This window comes from Scyliorhinus canicula, chromosome 10 (assembly GCF_902713615.1).
Source record: "Scyliorhinus canicula chromosome 10, sScyCan1.1, whole genome shotgun sequence".
In the NCBI taxonomy this organism is placed as follows: Eukaryota; Metazoa; Chordata; class Chondrichthyes; order Carcharhiniformes; family Scyliorhinidae; genus Scyliorhinus; species Scyliorhinus canicula.
Window position 1 is genome coordinate 6,882,929 of NC_052155.1, and position 20,406 is coordinate 6,903,334.

General features: G+C 47.5%; 2 protein-coding genes across 4 annotated transcripts in view; one reads left to right on the forward strand and one right to left on the reverse strand.

Moving 5' to 3' along the window:
- Nucleotides 1–20,277, reverse strand: part of ss18 (SS18 subunit of BAF chromatin remodeling complex) — a 100,540-nt gene extending 80,263 nt beyond the window's left edge. For 2 of the 3 annotated variants that reach the window (XM_038808573.1, XM_038808572.1), the window contains exons 1-2: nt 19,995–20,274; nt 11,845–11,921 (exon numbers count right to left, since the gene is read on the reverse strand). In XM_038808573.1, the coding sequence (XP_038664501.1) occupies nt 11,845–11,921; nt 19,995–20,063 (146 nt within the window). In that variant the 5' untranslated portion in view covers nt 20,064–20,274. Of the gene's footprint in view, nt 1–11,844; nt 11,922–19,994 lie in introns of all 3 variants that reach the window. The other variant, XM_038808571.1, reaches the window with a different exon arrangement.
- Nucleotides 20,278–20,283: 6 nt separating this feature from the next.
- LOC119972900 (proteasome subunit alpha type-7-like) overlaps nt 20,284–20,406 on the forward strand; it is a 21,231-nt gene continuing 21,108 nt past the window's right edge. Inside the window, exon 1 of the mRNA XM_038810445.1 lies at nt 20,284–20,361. Coding sequence (XP_038666373.1) covers nt 20,284–20,361 — 78 coding nt within the window. The remainder of the gene's footprint in view (nt 20,362–20,406) is intronic.

Here is a 20,406-nt window from a genome sequence, read left to right on the forward strand (position 1 = left end):
GGTTGGCTGCCTGGCTGCTGCTAACTATCTGGCTTGGTGGTCTCTTCTTTTTGGTTGGTTGCCCACCCACCCTCCTTAGCCCTGGCCTGGAGTTAGAGATTCGCCCCGATGCTCCACTCGACGGCCGATGGTCAGCACCTCCTCCCTGCCTCACTGAAAGCTTTGCGGGCTGGCACGCCAACGTTAGGTTGGCAACCTCACTTTTGCCTCAGGCTGTCCGCCAGACCCAACGGCGGAATCCCGGCTGCACCTTTAATCAAGTTCATAAACTTTGCACCAATTCGGGAGATCCGTGTCTGAACTGCTCCAATTCCCCGCCATCTCCCAACATCTGGCAAACTGTTTTCCTGCTCTGAAGGGGAGTCCACCAATTAGAGCACGATCTTGTTCTGTACAGCCTGCTGATCAGAGCTACCAAGATCTGATTGGTGTCCCCATGGTGTTCCCACCACAACAGTCACCTCTCTATATGGGGCTCTCCCCATTGGCCTCGGTGCAGTGCTGTGTGTTTCATTGACATTTGAGTTGGTACGATTGGAGTTCACCAGTTGTGATGGTACCGAAGCCGGATGGAACACACCGACTGTGTGTGTAGACAGTTGAAAGGTGAATGCAGTGACTAAAGCCCTATCCCACAGTTGGAGGGCTGCTTTGAAAGAGTGGAACATGCAAAGTTCATTACAAAAATTGACTTGCTTAAACTATGTTGGAAAATATCTCCGTCAGAAAGGGCGAAGGAGATTTCAGTCGGTGTAACAATGGACGGACGGACTTCTCAGATCAAGGTCATACCAGCCTCCCCAAATTCCCATATCAGCCTCCCCAAACAGGCGCCAGAATGTGGCGACTAGGGGTTTTTCACAGTAACTTCATTGAAGCCTACTTGTGACACTAAGCTATTATTATTATTATTAAGGTCATGCTGCTTCGAATGAAAAGTGCACCAGCAATATCCCAGAGACTAATGAACAGGATTATTAATGGGCTGAGTCATTGCGCTGTTTACATTGATACAAACTGTGGGCAGCACGGTAGCACAAGTGGATAGCACTGTTGCTTCACAGTGCCAAGGTTCCAGGTTCGATTTCCTGCTGGGTTACTGTCTGAGGGGAGTCTGCACGTTCTCCCCATGTCTGCGTGGGGTTCCTCCAGTTTCCTCCCACAGTCCAAAGACGTGCAAGTTAGGTGAATTGGCCATGCTAAATTGCCCTTAGTGTCCAAAAAAAAGTGAGATGGGGTTATTGGGTTACGGGTGTCGTGTTGATCACCCTGGGGTAACACGGACTGCAACTGGATGCAGTTGTACTTGAAAATAGACTCCAAACTTTGATGTTAGTTCAATACGCTTTATTGAACTTGTTAAGCAATGCACACAGTTCGCTGTGGGTTTGACACTCTACTAATCCAAGCGTGCTTGCTATAACTAACTAGACCAGACTAGCTCTGTGCCACGTATAGACTGATATATACACCCTGACTGTCCCTACAGTTGTCACCAGTGGAAAGAGGCAGAGTGTTGATGCCTCGTGTGTTTTATAGTGCAAGACCACCTTCTAGTGTTCTGCCTGGTGATTGGTTGTGTTCTGTCCTGTGTGCTGATTGGCTGTACTGGGTGTTTTTCACTGTCTGTCTGTATCTCATTATGTGCATGAGTGACAACGGGGGATAGGGTGGAAGTGAGGGTGTTAGTGGGTCGGTGCAGACTCGATGGGCCGAATGGCCTCCTTCTGCACTGTATGTCCTATGCCTTTTATTCTCTGGGGTTTAGAAGAATGAGAGGTGACCCCATTGATATCGACAAAATTGTGAAGGGGTTTGGCAGGGCAGACATACAGATTGTTTTGGCTGGTCGGGGAATCTATAACACCAGGGAACATGCTCAGAATAAGAGGCCGATCATTTGGGATTGAGCGGCGGAAATGTTTGTTCACCCAAAGAGTTATGAATATTTGGAATTCTCCACCCAGAGGGGTTGTGTATGCTCCCATCATTGAATAGCCGAGTGGTCCACTCCTGTGTCCGGTTTCTTGCGTTCTAGATTAATTTTCAATAGCGATGTTAAGGATGTTCTTAACAGGTGGTACCAGCGGACCTTTGGCGTCCAGCGTAGAATGGAGGCTCAGAGGGGGTAACAGAGACAGGGAGGGGACAAGGCCATGTCGGGATTTTGAAACAATCTCTCACAAAAGGTGATTATTGCAGGAAAATCCGATTTCCCCCTCAGTACTGGCACTGATAGACCGGAACACACGTGCTGCTCGATTCAAACCCTCCTTATTTAACATGGACCAAATATCTTTTTTGTTTTTGCACAGGCCATTGCAACTGCACTGCAAGCTGGGCTGTGCCCGTCAGGGATCAAGACCAGCTCACGTTTCGAGCAGACACTTTGCAGCAAAATCCCGGAATTGATACAGTTCGGAAGGAGGCCCTTGGGCCCATCATCTCTGCATGCCATGGGCACACCCTTCTATTCCTTTCTCCCTCATGTTGCCGTGCTTTCTCTTAAATTTATCTGCACTATTCACCTCAACCACGCCACATGTAAGTGAGTTCCACATCCTCACCACCCAAGGCAAAGAAGTTTCTCCTGAATTCCCCAATGGATTTATTGGTCACTCGGTTAAAATCATGGCCCCCAAGTGCCGGTCCCCCCAGCACCAGGTGGAAACATCGTCTCTACAATTATCTTTCAAATTCTCGGGGCGGCACGGCGGCGCAGTGGCTAGCACTGTCGCCTCACGGAGCCCAGGTCCCAGGTTCGATCCCGGCCCCTTGCAAAGTTTGCACATTCTCCCCACGTCTGCATGGGTCTCACCCCCACAACCAAAAGCTGTGCAGGGTAGGTGGATTGGCCACGCTTTTTTTCCCCCTTCACTGGGGGGAAAAAAAAAAAGAATTGGATATTTTAAATTAAAAACGAAAGAAATTACACCTTTCAAAACTCTTCCATAATCTTAAAAGTACTCTAGTCAGGTCATCTCTGAGCCAGGTCTTTTCGCGAGTAAAGGTCCTCAAGCCTGTTCGATCTTGAATTTTTCCAGCATAAAGAGGGGCCATTTGGCCCATCGTCCGGGCGCCAGCTCCCCGGATGAGCAACACACCATGTTCCCATTCCCTCTCCCTCTCCCCTGTTACTGTGCACATTCTTCCTCATCTGATTCCAGTCTACTTTTCTTGTGGAGGCTTTGATTGAACCTGCCTCCACCACACTCTCAGGCAGTGTATTCCTAACCTTAACCACTCCACTGCGCAAAAGGGTTTCTCCTCAAATCACTGTTGCTTCTTTTACTAATTATTTTAAATCTGTGCCCTGTCACGAGCAGGAAGAGTTACTCCTCATCTACTCTGTCTGGGCCCCCCCCCCCATGATTTTGAACATCTCAATCATAGCTGAAATCAGTTGGACAAGTTGCTCATCCCTGTGAGCATTCTGGTGAATCTTCTCCGCACTCTCTTCAATGACTTTACCTCGATGTTTATGGTGTTCCACATCACGATTCATATGTACCAGGGCATCAGGACAAAAGCTTTTTCTCTCCATTTGTTTACAGGATGTGGGCATCGTTGGTTAGACCCGCATTTGTTGCCCATCCCTAGTTGTCCTTCAGAAGGTGGTGGTGAGCTGCCTTCTTGAACCGCTGCAGTCCCCGAGGTGTAGGTACACCCACTGTGCTGTTAGGGAGGGAGTGCCAGGGCTTTGATCCAGAGGCAGTGAAAGAACAGCTGATATGTTTCCAAGTCAGAATGGTGAGTGACTTGGAGAGGAACTTGCAGGCGGTGGGGTTCGCAGGTATCTGCTGCTTTTGTCCTTCTAGATGGGGTGGTGGGTTTGAAAGGTGCTGCCCAAGGAACCTTAGCAAGTTCCTGTAGTGTATCTGCCAGTCCCACCATCCCGGGAATCAGCCTGGTAAACCTTCGCTGCACTCCCTTCACAGCAAGAACATTCTTCCTCAGGTAAGGACACAAAAAACTGCCCACAATACTCCAGGTGTGGCCTCACCAATGCCCTATACAATTGCAGTAAAACATCCCTAAACCTATATTCAAATCCTCTTGCTATTAAGACCAACATACCATTTGCCTTATTTACTGCCTGCACCTTCATTTTCAGCAATTGATGCACAAGGGCACCAAGCTCTCGCCGAGTATCCACCTCTCTCAATTTACACCCATTCAAATAATAATCGGCCATCCTATTTTTGCTACCAAAGTGGATAACCTCACATTTATCCACATTATACTGCATCTGCCATGCATGTGCCCACTCACTCAGCCTGTACAAATCCCGCTGAAGCATCTCTGCATCCTCCTCACAGCTCTCCCTCCCACCCAACTTTGTATCATCTGCAAATTTTGAGATAATACATTTAGTTCCCTCGTCCAAATCATTAGTATATAATGTGAGCCTTTGGGTTCCTAAGACAGATCCCTGTGGTAACCCACTAGTCACTACGTGCCAATCTGTATTTCCTGTCTGCTAACCAGCTTTCCATTAATCTCAAGACACTATCTGCAGTCCCATGTGTTTTAACTTTACACAGTAATCGGTGTGAGACCTTGTCGAAAGCCTTCTGAAAGTCTAAATAAATCGCATCCACCGGTTCTCCCTGGTCAACTCTACTAGTTACATCTTCAAAGAATTCCAGTAGATTTGTCAAGCATGATTTTTCTTTTGTAAATCCATGCTGACTTTGTCTGATTACACCACTGCTTTCCAAATGCTGTGCTCCTAAACCCTTGATAACGGACTCTCGCAACTTCCCTACTACCGATGTTTGGCTCACTAATCTATAATTCCCTGTTTTCTCTCTACCTCCCTTTTTGAACAGCAGGGTTATATTAGCTACCTTCCAATCTGTAGGAATCATTCCCGAGTCCAAAAAGTTTGGAAAATGGCCACCGATAGATCTACTATTTCTAGGGCCACTTCCTTAAGTTCCCTGGGGCGAAGATTATCAGGCCCTTGAGATTTATCCACCTTCAATCCCATTAATTTCCCCAAAACCGTTTCTTTAATACTAATTTCCAGCAGCTCCTCAGAACTTCCTGCACATTGTCTGAAGACTGAGGCAAATTTAGTTCCTCAGCCATTTCTTTGTTCCCGTTATGAATTCCCCTGCTTCTGACTGTAAGGGACCTACATTCGTTTTTGTCAATCTTTTTCTCTTTGCATTCTTTTCTTTCATAAATTTACAGTCCCCAATTACTCTTTTCCAATTAAGGGGCAATTTAGCGTAGCCAATCCACCTAGCCTGCACATCTTTGGGTTGTGGGGGTGAGGTCCACACAGACCCGGGGCTGTCACTGAACCCGGGTCCTCGGCGCCATGAGGTAGCAGTGCTAACCACTGCACCGCCCCATTCTCTTTCTATATCTATAGAAACTTTTACAGTCAGTTACATTCCCCGCTATTGTACTTTTAAATTGTTTTTTCTCCTTCTTAATCAATCTCTTGGTTTGCCTTCCCTGAATTTTAAACTGTTCCCCCATGCTCAGGTCTATTGTTAATTCGTATGCCTCTTCTTCGAATCTAATACTATTTCTAATTCCCCATCTAAGCCATGGTTTGGCCACAGTTCCCTTTCTGTTCTTGCGGCAAATAGGAATAAAGTTTTAGAGTTCACTTGTTTGTTCCTTGAATGCCTGCCATTGCCTGTCCACTGTCCACGCAGACACAGGGAGAATGTGCAAACTCTTGACTGATAGTGACACCGAGGCCAGAATCAAACACGGGATCTCAGCGCTGCGAGGCAGCAGTGCTAACTACCGGGCCACTGAGCCGCTCCACTGTCCTTCCTTGCAGTAATGCTTCCCAGTCCATCACAGCCAGCTCATGCCACATACCATCATGGTTACCTTTACTGACATTCAGGACCCTGGTCTCAGAATCAACTACCTCACTATCTACCATGATTTTTTTTTTTTTTAATTAAGAGTACCCAATTAATTTTTTTCAATTAAAGGTCAATTTAGCGTGGCCAATCCACCTACCCTGCACATCTTTGAGTTGTGAGGGTGAAACCCACGCAAACACGGGGAGAATGTGCAAACTCCACACGGACAGTGACCCAGGGCCGGGATCGAACCTGGGACCTCGGCGCCGTGAGGCTGCAGGGCTAACCCACTGCGCCACCGTGCTGCTCTACTATCTACCATGATAAAGAATTCCATCATATTATGGTCACTCATCCCCAAAGGATCTCTCACAACTAGATTGGCAACTAATTCTTTCTCATTGCACAACACCCTGTCCAAGGTGGCCTGTTCCCTTGTTGGTTCCTCAACATATTGGTCCAGAAAACCATCCCGTATACATTCCAGAAATTCCTCCTCTATTGTACTGTGACTAATTTGACTCACCCAATCTGTATGCAGATCAAAGTTAGCCATAATCACTGATGCTCCTTTATCACATGCATCTCCGATTTCCTGCCTAATGCTATTCCCAACATTACCACTGCAGTTTGGTAGTCTATATACCACCCCGATGAATGTTTTTTGTCTTAGCTCGGCCCATATAGATTCCACATCATCTGTGCTAATATTGTATTTCCTCAATACTGTATCAATATCTTCTTTAAACTCCACCACCGAGGGGCAGCACGGTGGCCTAGTGGTTAGCACAACCGCCTCACGGCGCTGAGGTCCCAGGTTCGATCCCGGCTCTGGGTCACTGTCCGTGTGGAGTTTGCACATTCTCCCCGTGTCTGCATGGGTTTCGCCCCCACAACACAAAGACGTGCAGGATAGGTGGATTGGCCACGCTAAATTGCCCCTTAATTGGAAAAATGATTGGGTACACTAAAGTTATTTTTTAAAAACTGCACCACCGTTTCCTTTCTGTTTGTCCTTCCTAAAAATTGAATAACCCTCAATGTTTGGATCCCATCCTTAGCCACCTTGAATCCCAGACTGGAACAAGGAACGTTAAAAGGGTTAGCTTTCCCATACCACTCTTCCTCCCCCCCCCCTCTCCCTCTTCCCCCCCCTCTCTCCCTCTTCCCCCGCTAAAAAAGTTAGCTTTAAGGTAATCCCATAATCCCAAATATATCATACCCCGTTACATCTACCTGCGCAACTAATTCATTCATTTCATTTCGAATACTCCAAGCGTTCAAGTATAAAACCTTAAAAGCTAACCCTGCTAACGTTCTTGGTTCCATCCCTACTATATTTTACAGTGTCGTTATCTAATATGGGCCCTTCATTTCTCTGCCTATCATGTCTGCTTCACTATGACACTGCCTGCAGGACACTCTTCCCAGACTGCTTCACTGTGACGCTGACTGCAGGACACCATTCCCAGACTGCTTCACTGTGACGCTGACTGCGAGGACACCGTTCCCAGAATGCTTCACTGTGACGCTGACTGCGAGGGCATCGTTCCCAGTCTGCTTCACTGTGTCGCTGACTGCAGGACACTCTTCCCAGACTGCTTCACTGTGACGCTGAGAGGACACTGTTCCCAGACTGCTTCACTGTGACGCTGACTGCGAGGGCATTGTTCCCAGTCTGCTTCACTGTGATGCTGACTGCAGGACACTCTTCCCAGGTTTGTTACAGTGGTGGGCTCCAGAGCCACCCAAGGCCTCCGGGAACGTGATTTGGTGGAATTCCTGCATCTGGAGAAGATAAAGTTGGCCATTCGGCGGTGGAAGGAGGGGTCCTTCTCGGGATGGGAGGTTTCATTTCCTTCTTTATAGATCTGTAAACGCCAGCGGATTGTGGGGGCGGGGGGCTGTTTCGGCTTTTTCTTGTGTGTTATAGTTATTATTTTGCGTTACAGCTGTAACAATGGGACGTGTGGGGTGTTTACGATAGTGGGGAGGCTTTGTTACATAATCGTCAAATAAAGATGGTTATATTTAGTGTCTTGTATAGAAATGAAAATGCATCGAATAAAAATATACCTTTTTTTTTTTAAATTGAGAGTACCCAATTCATTTTTTCCAATTAAGGGGCGATTTAGCGTGGCCAATCCACCTACCCAGCACATCTTTGGGTTGTGGGGGTGAGACCCACGAACAGGGAGAATGTGAACCAGAGCCGGGATCGAACCTGGGATCTCGGCGCCGTGAGGCAACAGGGCTAACCCACTGCGTCACCGTGCTGCCCTAAATATATCTTTTTGAGGAGCGAAGGCCTGTGGAAGGTGCTGTACAAATCTGGCTGCCCTGGAAATATGACCAAGGGCACCATTTCAAGATGGTATGACGATGGCCACCTCATCGCAAGAACCTTCAGAGAGTCGTGAATACCGCCCAGTCCATCACACGAACCTGCCTCCCATCCATTGACTCCATCTACACCTCCTGCTGCCTGGGGAAAGCGGGCAGCATAATCAAAGATCCCTCCCACCCGGCTTACTCACTCTTCCAACTTCTTCCATCGGGCAGGAGATACAGAAGTCTGAGAACACGCACAAACAGACTCAAAAACTGCTTCTTCCCCGCTGTTACCAGACTCCTAAACGACCCTCTTCCGAACTGACCTGATTAATACTACAGCCATGTATGCTTCACCCAATGCCGGTGTTATGTAGTTACATTGTGTACCTTGTGTTGCCCTATTATGTATTTTCTTTTATTTTCATGTATTAATGATCTGTTGAGCTGATTGCAGAAGAATACTTTTCACGTATATACACGTGACAATAAACAAATCCAATCCAATCAAAGAACAAAGAAAAGTACAGCACAGGAACAGGCCCTTCGGCCCTCCAAGCCCGTGCCGACCATGCTGCCCGCCTAAACTAAAATCTTCTACACTTCCAGGGTCCGTATCCCTCTATTCCCATCCTGTTCATGTATTTGTCAAGATGCCCCTTAAACGTCACTATCTTCCCTGCTTCCATCACCTCCTCCAGCAGCGAGTTCCAGGCACCCACTCCCCTCTGTGTAAAAAGCTTACCTCGTACATCTCCTCTAAACCTTGCCCCTCGCACCTTAAACCTATGCCCCCTAGTAATTGACCCCTCTACCCTGGTAAAAAGCCTCTGACTATCCACTCTGTCTATGCCCCTCATAATTTTGTAGACCTCTCTCAGGTCGCCGCTCAACCTCCGTCGTTCCAGTGAGAACAAACCGAGTTTATTCAACCGCTCCTCATAGCTAATGCCCTCCATACTAGGCAACATCCTGGTAAATCTCTTCTGCTCCCTCGCTAAAGGCTCCACATCCTTCTGGTAGTGTGGCGACCAGAATTGAACACTATACTCCAAGTGTGGCCTAATTAAGGTTCTAAACAACTCCAACATTTACAGAGAACACAGTCAGGTCACATAGACAAGGGAGCACAGTGCAAAGACAGTGCCTCCACCCACCCCTCCAATTCTGACTTCATTTATTTCTTTATATAAATTTAGATTTCCAAATTTTTTTTCCCCCAGTTAAGGGGCAATTTAGTGCGGCCGATCCACCTAGCCTGCACGTCTTTTTGGGTTGTGTGGGTGAGACCCACGCAGACATTCACGGGAAGAATGTGCAAACTCCACACGGACAGTGACCCGGGGCCGGGGTCGAACCCAGGTCCTCTGCGCCGTGAGGCAGCAGTGCTAACCACTGCGTCACCATGCCGCCCCTGACTTTGTTTGTAATATTTGCAATTGGGTCTGCAAATCAAAATTTGGTTTAACACTACATGCTGGACGACACTAACTACGAATATGAACCAGTGGTCTCCTGTTTCTTCACAGTGCCAGGGTCCGGGGTTCAATTCCCGCCTTGGGCCACTGTCTGTGTGGAGTCTGCACGTTCTCCCCGTGTCTGCGTGGGTTTCCTCCGGGTGCTCGTTTCCTTCCTCAAGTCCTGAAAGATGTGCTTGTTAGGTGAATTGGACATTCTGAATTCTCCCTGTGTACCCGAACAGGCGCCTGAATGTGACACTAATAATTGAATCATAGAACTTACAGTGCAGAAGGAGGCCATTCTGAGTCTGCACTGGCCCTTGGAAAGATTATTAATAAAGATTATTATCCATCATTGATGTGACAGGCAGCAATCCATTGTCGCTGCACAAAAAGACACTTGGCCCACGCTGCTATTTATGCTTCACATGAACATTCTCCAATCCCTTCTCCCCCGTGTTCTTAGAATCATAAAATCATAGAATCCCTAAAGTACAGGAGGCTGCCATTCGGCCCATCGAGTTTGCGCCGACCCCCGAAAGAGCACCCTACCTAGGCCCACACCCACACCCCCAATCTATCCCCAGAATCCCACGTAATCCTTTGGACACTAAAGGGCAATTTAGGATGGCCAATCCACCTAACCTGCACGTCTTTCGGGACTTGTGGGAGGAAACCGGAGCATCCGGAGGGAACCCACGCAGACACGGGGAGAAAGGGGCTGGTTTAGCTCACTGGGCTAAATCGCTGGCTTTTAAAGCAGACCCAGGCAGGCCAGCAGCACGGTTTGATTCCCGTACCAGCCTCCCCAAACAGGCGCCGGAATGTGGCGACTAGGGGCTTTTCACAGTAACTTCATCGAAGCGTACTCGTGACAATAAGCCATTTTCATTTTTTCATTTTTCAAGTGCAAACTCCACAAAGGCCGGAATTGAACCCGGGTTCCTCGTGCTGTGAGGCAGCAGTGTGCCACCGTACCGCCCTTGACTAGCTTTCCCTAAATGGATTACCTGAACTGCTCCCTGTGGGAGCGAGTTCCACATTCTCACCATTCTGAAGTTTCTCCTGAATTCCCAATCAGATGTTATGACCATCGTATACTAATAGCTCCAAGTTCTGGCTCCCTACAAGTGGAAACATCTTCGTTACTTCTACCCTGTCAAATCATTTTATAATCTTGAAGCACTCTCCCTCAATGTCAACAAAACTAAAGAGCTGGTCATTGACTTCAGGAAGCAAAGTACTGTACACACCCCTGTCAGCATCAACGGGGCCGAGGTGGAGATGGTTGACAGCTTCAAATTCCTAGGTGTACACATCACCAAAAATCTGTCCTGGTCCACCCAAGTCGACGATATGACCAAGAAAGCACCTCAGCGCCTATACTTCCTCAGGTAACGAATGAAATTCGGCATGTCCACATTAACCCTTACCAACTTTTACAGATGCACCATAGAAAGCATCCTATCTGGCTTCATCACAGCCTGGTATGGCAACTGCTCGGCCCAAGACCAGAAGGAACTTCAGAGAGTTGTGAACACTGCCCAGTCCATCACATGAACCTGCCTCTTAGCCATCGACTCCGTCACCAGCTCCCCCTGCCTGGGGAAAGCGGGCGGCATAATCAAAGGCCCCTCTCACCCGGCTTATTCTCTCTTCCAACTTCTTCCATTGGGCAGGAGATACAAAAGTCTGAGAACACGCACGAACAGACTCAAAACCAGCTTCTTCCCCGCTGTTACCAAACTCCTAAATGACCGTCTTATGGACTGAACTGATCTCTGCACACATCTTCTCTACTGTGTAGCACTACACTCCATGTACTTCACTACACTCCATGTACTTCACGCTTTGCCCGTGTCTATGTATTTACTTTGTGTATTTGTCGCATGTCCTATGTTTTTTCAGGTATGGAACGATCTGCCTGGACTGGACGCAGAACAATATTTTTCACTGTGCCTCGGTACACGTGACAATAAATTAAATCTTATCAGATCACTAGTCAATCCTCTCTTTTCCAGAGTAGAGGGCTCGGGCCCCTCCAACCTTGCATGTGATTGCGTTCTATATCTTTGTCCGTTTGCACTGTACCGGCACGCAGCCTGCACAATTTCACCTCTTTTCCTCCAAAATTAGATTCAATGACTGAAAGTGGTTCGCGCGACCGGCTTGGGTGCAAATCGCCAAAACTGCAAAAGCGAAAACGGTCAACTTACTGGGAGCATTCAGCTGCCTTCCCTTTGCTCTGGTAATCCATTATGCATTGAATGAGCTGGTTGTTTTCATCCAATAACTGCCAAAAGAATAGGAAAGAGAAGTCAGTGCAACTGGCGTAAAATCACTGGCTGTTCGCAGAATTCCTGCACACCAAGATACTCATTCTTCAAACGTCTCATCTTGTGAGCCATAGACTTTGGCCCATCGTCTCTACTCTAGTCCCATTTTCCAGCACATGGTCCATAGCCTTGTACACTGTGTTTATTCAGGTGCTCATCGAAATGCTTCTTAAATGCAGTGAAGGTTCCTGCCCCTCCCACCCTTTCAGGCAGCGAGTTCCAGATTCCCACCACCCTCTGGGTACAAAGGTTTCTCCTCACATCCCCTCTAAACCTCCCGCTCCTTACCTTAAATCTATGCCCCCTGGGTATTGACCCCTCCAATAAAAGGAAAAGTTTCTTCCTATCCACCCAGTCTATGTCCCCCATATATGTATACACCTCAATCAGGTCCCCCCTCAGTCTTCTCTGTTCTGAAGAAAACACCCCCAACCTAACCAGGCCCTCCTCATGGCTGAAACGTTCCTTCCCAGGCAACATCCAGGTGAATCTCCTCTGCACCCTCTCCAGTGAAATCACATCCTTCCTATAGTGCGGTGGCCAGAACAGCTCACAGTGCTCCAGCTGTGGCCTAACCAGTGTTTTATGCAGCTCCATCATAACCTTCCTGTTCTTACATTCTATGTCTTGACTAATCAAGGCATGCCTTCTTTACCACCTTATCTAGCTGCCCTGATGTCGAGGGATCAATAGACGTGCTCCCCAAAGTCCCTCTGGCCCTCTGTACTTGCTAGTCTTCTACCATTCCGAGTGTATTCCATTGCCTTGTTAATCTTTCCAAAATGCACCATCTCACACTTTTCAGGGTTAAATTCCATTTGCCACTGTTCCGCCCGTCTGACCAGCCCGTCTATATTGTCCTGTAATCTAACGCTCTCCTCCTCCCTGTTCACCACACCTCTAAATTAATTGACTTGATTTCAAGCTGCCCCACTGAGCTGAGATACAGTCCACATTTAAGTACTCCCACAATAATGGACCGTGAGGCACTCTGTTCCTGCTTGTGCAAGAAGGAGCCCAGAGCGGATCTTTTCACCTACCCCCAGGACGTTTGAGCACAGAAACCAAGGCTTGGCATTGCCCCAAACTGCTATCATATAGAAATCCTGATATCATCTGAAGGGCCCCAAACCTTTTCCATGGATGATGAATAGGAGGAGTCCCGACAATCGCTTATTGTCACGAGTAGGCTTCAAATGAAGTTACTGTGAAGAGCCCCTAGTCGCCACATTCCGGCGCCTGTTCGGGGAGGCTGTTACGGGAAATCGAACCGTGCTGCTGGCCTGCTTGGTCTGCTTTCAAAGCCAGCGATTTAGCCCAGTGTGCTAAACATCAATTCCTGCAGAGCTGTACTTCCACCATCAACTGGTCTATGTTACTATGTTTAACCTCTCCTATTGCAAAGTCAGTTTGCTATCCATTCTGCTATTTGTGCTAACACCACACACTCTGACCTCAGTCATATGTCCACAGTGCCATCCCCCCCCCCCCCCTCAACCTAGCTATACACATCACAGCCATCGCATTGATGGGGAGACGGTGGCAATAATGATAATGTCACTGGAATTGTGAATGCGCAGAGACACAGGTCAATGTCTGGGATTGTGGATTCTGACCCCAAGGTGGCAGCTAATCATAATAATAATCGCTTATTGTCATGAGTAGGCTTCAAATGAAGTTACTGTGAAAAGCCCCTAGTCGCCACATTCCGCCATCTGTTCGGGGAGGCTGGTACGGGAATTGAACCCGCGCTGCTGGTCTTGTTCTGCATTACAAGCCAGCTGCTTAGCCCACTGTGCTAAACCAGCCCCAGCCCAGCTGGTGGAATTTTAATCCAATCAATAAAATCTGGAATGTAAAGCCTTGGTGACCATGACAACAAAAATCAATTGTTGTCAAAAAAAACCCCATTTGGTTCACTGCTGTCCTTTCGGGCGCCCTTGCATGGTCTGGCCTACATGGGACTCCAGGCCCGCAGACCACAAGATGTAGGAGCAGCAGTTGGCCATTCGGCCCATCGGGTCTGCTCCGCCATTCAATGGGATTGTGACTGATCTCTGCAACACTGTGCTTGACTCTTTTGTTTTATAAATTTAGAGTACCCAATTTATTTCTCCCCCAATTAAGGGGCAATCCAAATCCTGCCAAATTGGACAGCTTCACATTTGCCCACATTATACTCCATTTGCCCACTCACCCACTGAACTTATCTACTATATCCCTTTGTAAAGGACGACACGGTGGTGCAGTGGTTAGCACTGCTGCCTCACGGTGCCGAGGCCCCGGGCTTGATCCCGGCCCCGAGTCGCTGTCCATGTGGAGTTTGCACGTTCTCCCCGTGTGTCTCACCCCCACAACCCAAAAAGGTGTGCAGGGTAGGAGAATTGGCCACGCTAAATTGCCCCTTAATTGAGAAAAAAAGAATTGGATATTCTAAATTTATAAAATATGTATATATCCCTTTGTGGCCTCCTTGTGTCTTAGAACAAAGAACAAAAAAAAGTGCAGCACAGGAACAGGCCCTTCGGCCCTCCAAACCTGCGCCAACCATGCTGCCCGTCTAAAACTTTTTTTTAAAACTTAGAGTACCCAATTATTTTTTTCCAATTGAGGGGCAATTTAGTGTCGCCAATCCACCTATCCTGCACATCTTTTGGGTTGTGGGGGCGAAACCCACGCAGACACGAGAAGAATGTGCAAACTCCACACGGACAGTGACCCAGGGCCGGGATTCGAACCCGGGTCCTCAGCGCCGTAGGCAACAATGCTAACCACTGTGCCACCGTGCTGCCCTACTAAACTAAAATCTTCTACACTTCCGGGTCCGTATCCCTCTATTCCTATCCTATTCATGTATTTGTCAAGATGCCCCTTAAACGTCACTATCGTCCCTGCTCCCACCACCTCCTCCGGCAGCAAATTCCAGGCACCCACTCCCCTCTGTGTAAAAAGCTTACCTCGTACATCTCCTCTAAACCTTGCCCCTCGCACCTTAAACCTATGCCCCCTAGTAATTGACCCCTCTACCCTGGGAAAAAGTCTCTGACTATCCACTGTCTATGCCCCTCATAATTTTGTAGACTTCTCTCAGGTCGCCCCTCAACCTCCTTCGTTCCAGTGAGAACAAACCAAGTTTATTCAACCACTCCTCATAGTTAATGCCCTCCATACCAGGCAACATCCTGGTAAATCTCTTCTGTACCCTCTCTAAAGCCTCCACATCCTTCTGGTAGTGTGGCAACCAGAATTGAACACTGTACTCCAAGTGTGGCCTAACTAAGGTTCTGTACAGCTGTCAAAGGCCTTACTGAAGTCTATATAGACAACATCCACTGCCCTACCTGCACCAATCATCTTTGTGACCTCCTCGAAAAACTCTATCAAGTTAGTGAGACACAACCTCCCCTTCACAAAACCGTGCTGCCTCTCGCTAATACGTCCACTTGCTTCCAAATGGGAGTAGATCCTGTCTCGAAGAATTCTCTCCAGTAATTTCTCTACCACCGACATAAGGCTCACTGGCCTGTAGTTCCCTGGATTATCCTTGCTACCCTTCTTAAACAAAGGAACAACATTGGCTATTCTCCAGTTCTCCGGGACATCACCTGAAGACAGTGAGGATCCAAAGATTTCTGTTCAGGCCTCAGCAATTTGCTCTCTTGCCTCCTTCAGTATTCTGGGGTAGATCCTATCAGGCCCTGGGGACTTAGCCACCGTAATATTTTTCAAGATGCTCAACACCTCGTCTTTTTGGATCTCAATGTGACGCAGGCTATCTACGCACCCTTCTCCAGACTCAACATCCACCAATTCCTTCTCTTTGGTGAATACTGATGCAAAGTATTCATTTAGTACCTCGCCCATTTCCTCTGGCTACACACATAGATTCCCTCCCCTGTCCTTCAGTGGGCCAACCCTTTCCCTGGCTACCCAATTGCTTTTTATGTACGTGTAAAAAGCCTTGGGATTTTCCTTAACCCTATTTGCCAATGACTTTTCGTGACCCCTTTTAGCCCTCCTGACTCCTTGCTTAAGTTCCTTCCTACTTTCCTTATATTTCACACAGGCTTCTTCTGTTCCCAGCCTTCTAGCCCTGACAAATGCCTCCTTTTTCTTTATGACGAGGCCTACAATATCTCTCGTTGTCCAAGGTTCCCAAAATTTGCCATATTTATCCTTCTTCTTCACAATTAACTTTCCTTTTTGTTAAAAAAGGTATTTTATTCCAAACATGTAACAACAGCAAATTTAAATACACAATCCATAAAATCACACTCCACAGTTTGTACTATTTTCCCCCTTATATTTCCGCCTCCCCCCCCCCCCCCCCCCCCCCCCCCATGACAAAGCTTTGGTGCCCTGAGCATGGTCACGTGGCTGTCACTGGATGTCCACAATTTACTTTCCTATCTTTGTCATCAGGAAATTTAGCAACCAAGTCATCGATATGAATCATAAAAGTTGACGCCAAAAACGGCATACCACTCATCACATCCCATTTATGCCAACTCGGTTACCCGTCAGCCAGCCAATCTTCTATCCATGCCAATGCGTTACCTGCCTACACCATGAGCTTTTATTTTCTGCAACAACCTTTGATGTGGCACGTTATCAAATGCCGTCTGGAAATCTAAGTACAGCACATCCACCGGTTCCCCGGGGCTGGTTTAGCTCACTGAGCTAAATCGCTGGCTTTTAAAGCAGACCGAGGCAGGCCAGCAGCACAGTTCGATTCCCGTACCAGCCTCCCCGGACAGGTGCCGGAATGTGGCGACTAGGGGCTTTTCACAGTAACTTCATTGAAGCCTACTCGTGACAATAAGCGATTTTCATTTTTTTTTCATCTACAGCACATGTCTCTTATTCAAAGAAGTCCAATAAATTGGTTAATAAACACAATTTCCCTTTCACAAGACCATGTTGACTCTGCCGGATTGCCTTCTATTTTTCCAAGGGCCCTGCTATAACATCTTTAATAATGGCCTAACATTTTCCCCAGGCTAACTGGCAGATAGTTTCCTGGCTTCTGTCACCCTCCCTTTTTGAACAAAAAGAGTTGCACTGGCTATTTTCCAATCTGATGGAACTTTCCAGGTGTGTGCTATAAAATCCTAATTATTTTTTCATGACTTTGACTTGAGGGTAGAGTGGTCTAGTTGAAATCTCTCATGATTACTGTTCTCTTTTGCTCATTTCATACATCTGACTACATAATGTATTTAATTGTCAATCCTGCTCTTAGTCAGCCACGTTTCAGTTTTTCCTACAAATCTGATTCCACTTTTACGATTTCCCACATCACAGGCCATTTGTTCCCCTCTTCTGTCGTCTTCTCCCCTCTCTCCAAACTGTCCCCGCTTTTCCTCCTTCAAAAAGGTAGAAGGGCCCTGTGGAGAAGCCACTGAGAAAATTCAGCTGTTTCATCGCACAATTGCAAAGCCGCTTGCTTATGGGCAGCATGGTAGCACAGTGGTTAGCACTGTTACTTCACCGCGCCAGGATCCGAAATTCGATTCCCGGCTTGGGTTACTGTCCGTGCGGAGTCTGCACGTTTTCCCCGTGTCTGCGTGGGTTTCCTCCGGGTGCTCCGGTTTCCTCCCACGGTCCAAAGATGTGCTGTTGATAATTTGGGCATTCTAAATTCTCCCTCCGTGTACCCGAACAGGCGCCGGAATGTGGCAACTAGGGGATTTTCACAGTAACTTCATTGCAGTGTTAATGTGAGCCTACTTGTGACACTAATAAAGATTATTATTGTTAAACATTCTTCAGGAACATAGAGACGCAGGTGCAGAGGAAGCCACTCTGCTCCATCATTCAACAGGATTAGGGCTGATCTGGTCATGGTGTCAAATTCACTTTCCCGTCTGCCCCCCATATCCCTCGATAATTAATTCACGGGCTGTAGGCAGCACTGGCGAGGCCAGCATTTATTGTCCATCCCCAATTGCTCCTGTTGCTGTTTTGATGCCACTTCAGAGGGCATTTAAGAGCCAATCACATTGCTGAGATTCCAGCGTCACATAAAAGTCCAGACCAGATAATTCCAGCTGATTTCTGTCCCTAAAGGATATTAAAATTATTATTTTTTAAATACAACAATCCGGTCACTAATTCTAATAATAAAAGTGATTACAGACAGGAGACCATGTGGCCCATCTTCCCTGTGCCAGCCCTGGGTCCCTGCCATTTCCCAGTAACTATTTTCTTTCTGCTGCTTATCCAATTTCTTTCCCAAAGCCTCGATTGACGCTGCCCCCAGCAGAGTCTCACAAGAGGGCATTCCAGACCCTCACCACTCACTGCCGAAACAAAAATGGTTTTCCTTTGGCCAGTTACTTCAAATCGCTCCCCACCGGTTTGGAATTCAGCGGGAACAGTTTCTCTCTATCTCCTCTGCCCAGACCCCTCGTGATTTTGAACACCTCGATCAGATCTCCTCTCAAGTCTTCTCTTCCGCAAGGAGAACAGTCGCAACCTCTCCAATCTATCTGAGGCCGCAGTGGACCATTCTCATGAATCTTTTCTGCACTCTCTCTCACAACACCTTCACGTCCTTCTTAAAGTTTGGTGTCCAGAACTGGACACAATACTCCAGCTGAGTCCAAACCAAGTGTTTTATGAAGATTTGTGATAACTACTGGTAGCATTCTCTGACCCTATTAAATAAAGCCCAGGATACTGTATGCTTTGATAACCATACTCACAACCCACCCTGCCATCTTCAATGCCATGTGCACACATAAACCCGGGTCACTTCGCTCCTGCACCTCCTTTCGAGTTGCTTCCTTTGAGTATATATTGTCTCTCCGTGCCCTCCCTGCCAACATGAATTATTTCACATTTCTCTGCATTCAACTTCATCTGCCACCTGCCCACCCACTCCATGCCCCTCTTGAAGTCCATCACTGTCGTCCTTACAAAACACTTCCAACTTTGGTGTCATAAATTGCCCTCTGCCAGAGTCAGATTGGCAGAAGGATTTAATTAATTGAACTTGGATGTCCCCCGAGCTGGGATCTGTCTTCTCCAGAGGTAGGCCCCTGTTTTAATTCCCCAGTAACATAACCTTGTCCCCTGTGATTTCCAAAATGCCTGAGTTGAGACACTGGGGATTTGCAAGTTAACGTTTTGAAACTTAAAGTGAAGACATTTAACTGGACTGATTTTCGCTTCAATCTTAACATCCTTCTGAAACGGATGAAAATGACATGAAATCCAAAGGCAGATTCCACTGCTGGACACCACTGGGAATTTCCCGACACACACATACACAAACAAGGATAACTAAAAACAAAACACAAGAAGCAGAATACATGGTGCACCTCATCTCAGAACTTCACAAAATAAAATTTGGTGCAAATACCACAAAACCGGTCACTTGTGGAAGAGTGCATGAACATAAACACCAACCCAAGACATTAGAAAAGCCACACATCAAAAAAAAGGGGGGGGGGGGGGGGGGGGGAAGAGAGCAAGAGGAAGCACTTCAAATCGACCTGTGCCATTGCAAAACCTAAAACTGGGGTCGGATTAATTTAAAAGTTGACTGCAGACCCAGTGCTGTTGAAGGTGAAGAATCACCATTACTTTCCTTCCATTTGTTCATGTTACATTAGTAAGGGGGGAGGGGGAGGTTAGAGTTTGAGAGAGGCTGTAAAAGCTTCAAGAAGCATTGGTAGAGAGGGGAGGGGGATGTTCTCCAAAAGCTCAAAGAAAGACCTTCATCATCATGGCCGCTGTAGTAAGAAAATGTAACCCCCTCCCCCCCAAATCTCCTCCCCCCTCTGACTATTTGCAAATTTCTTGTTGCAATTCGGGGTTTAACGTTTTAAAACAAAAAGCAGCAGCAGCGGGACGCAGAGAGAGGATTTGTGTTAAAAGCTGTGAAGCTGAACACACACAAAGAGTGCCCAGGGCCCCCCTCTCTCTCCCTCTGTCTCAGTGCAGGGAGCAGTGTCGAGTTCCCGCTACAATGTAACAATCTGAGCGGATACACTGTCGCAACGTTCCACAACTCGCTACTTTACCTTCTGAATGGCGGCAGGTGTAATTTCACCTTTCCCGCGCTGCCGGGGAGCAGCAAATGCAACCGACATCGTGCTCTCTCTCTCTCTCTCTGGTTCTGTGTGTGTGTGGGGTGGGTGGTGGGGGGGATATTCCCCCCTCCTCTTATTTATCCCCCTCCCCTCTTCTCCCTCCTCCCCACACACACACACACACAGAATGTAGCAGCAGATACTGGAGCAACTCCTCCTCTTTCTGGACACAGGCAGTGTTTTTGTGTGTGTGTGTGTTGAAAGAGAGGAAGAGATAATGATGGTCTGGGTGGAAGGGGAATTGAGAGAGAGACTGGGTTTCCGGCCAAACTCTGCAGGAGTGCTGCTGCTGCTGCTGGTGGGGGAGGGAAACGGGAAATGGTCAAATTCCCAACTGCCCCAG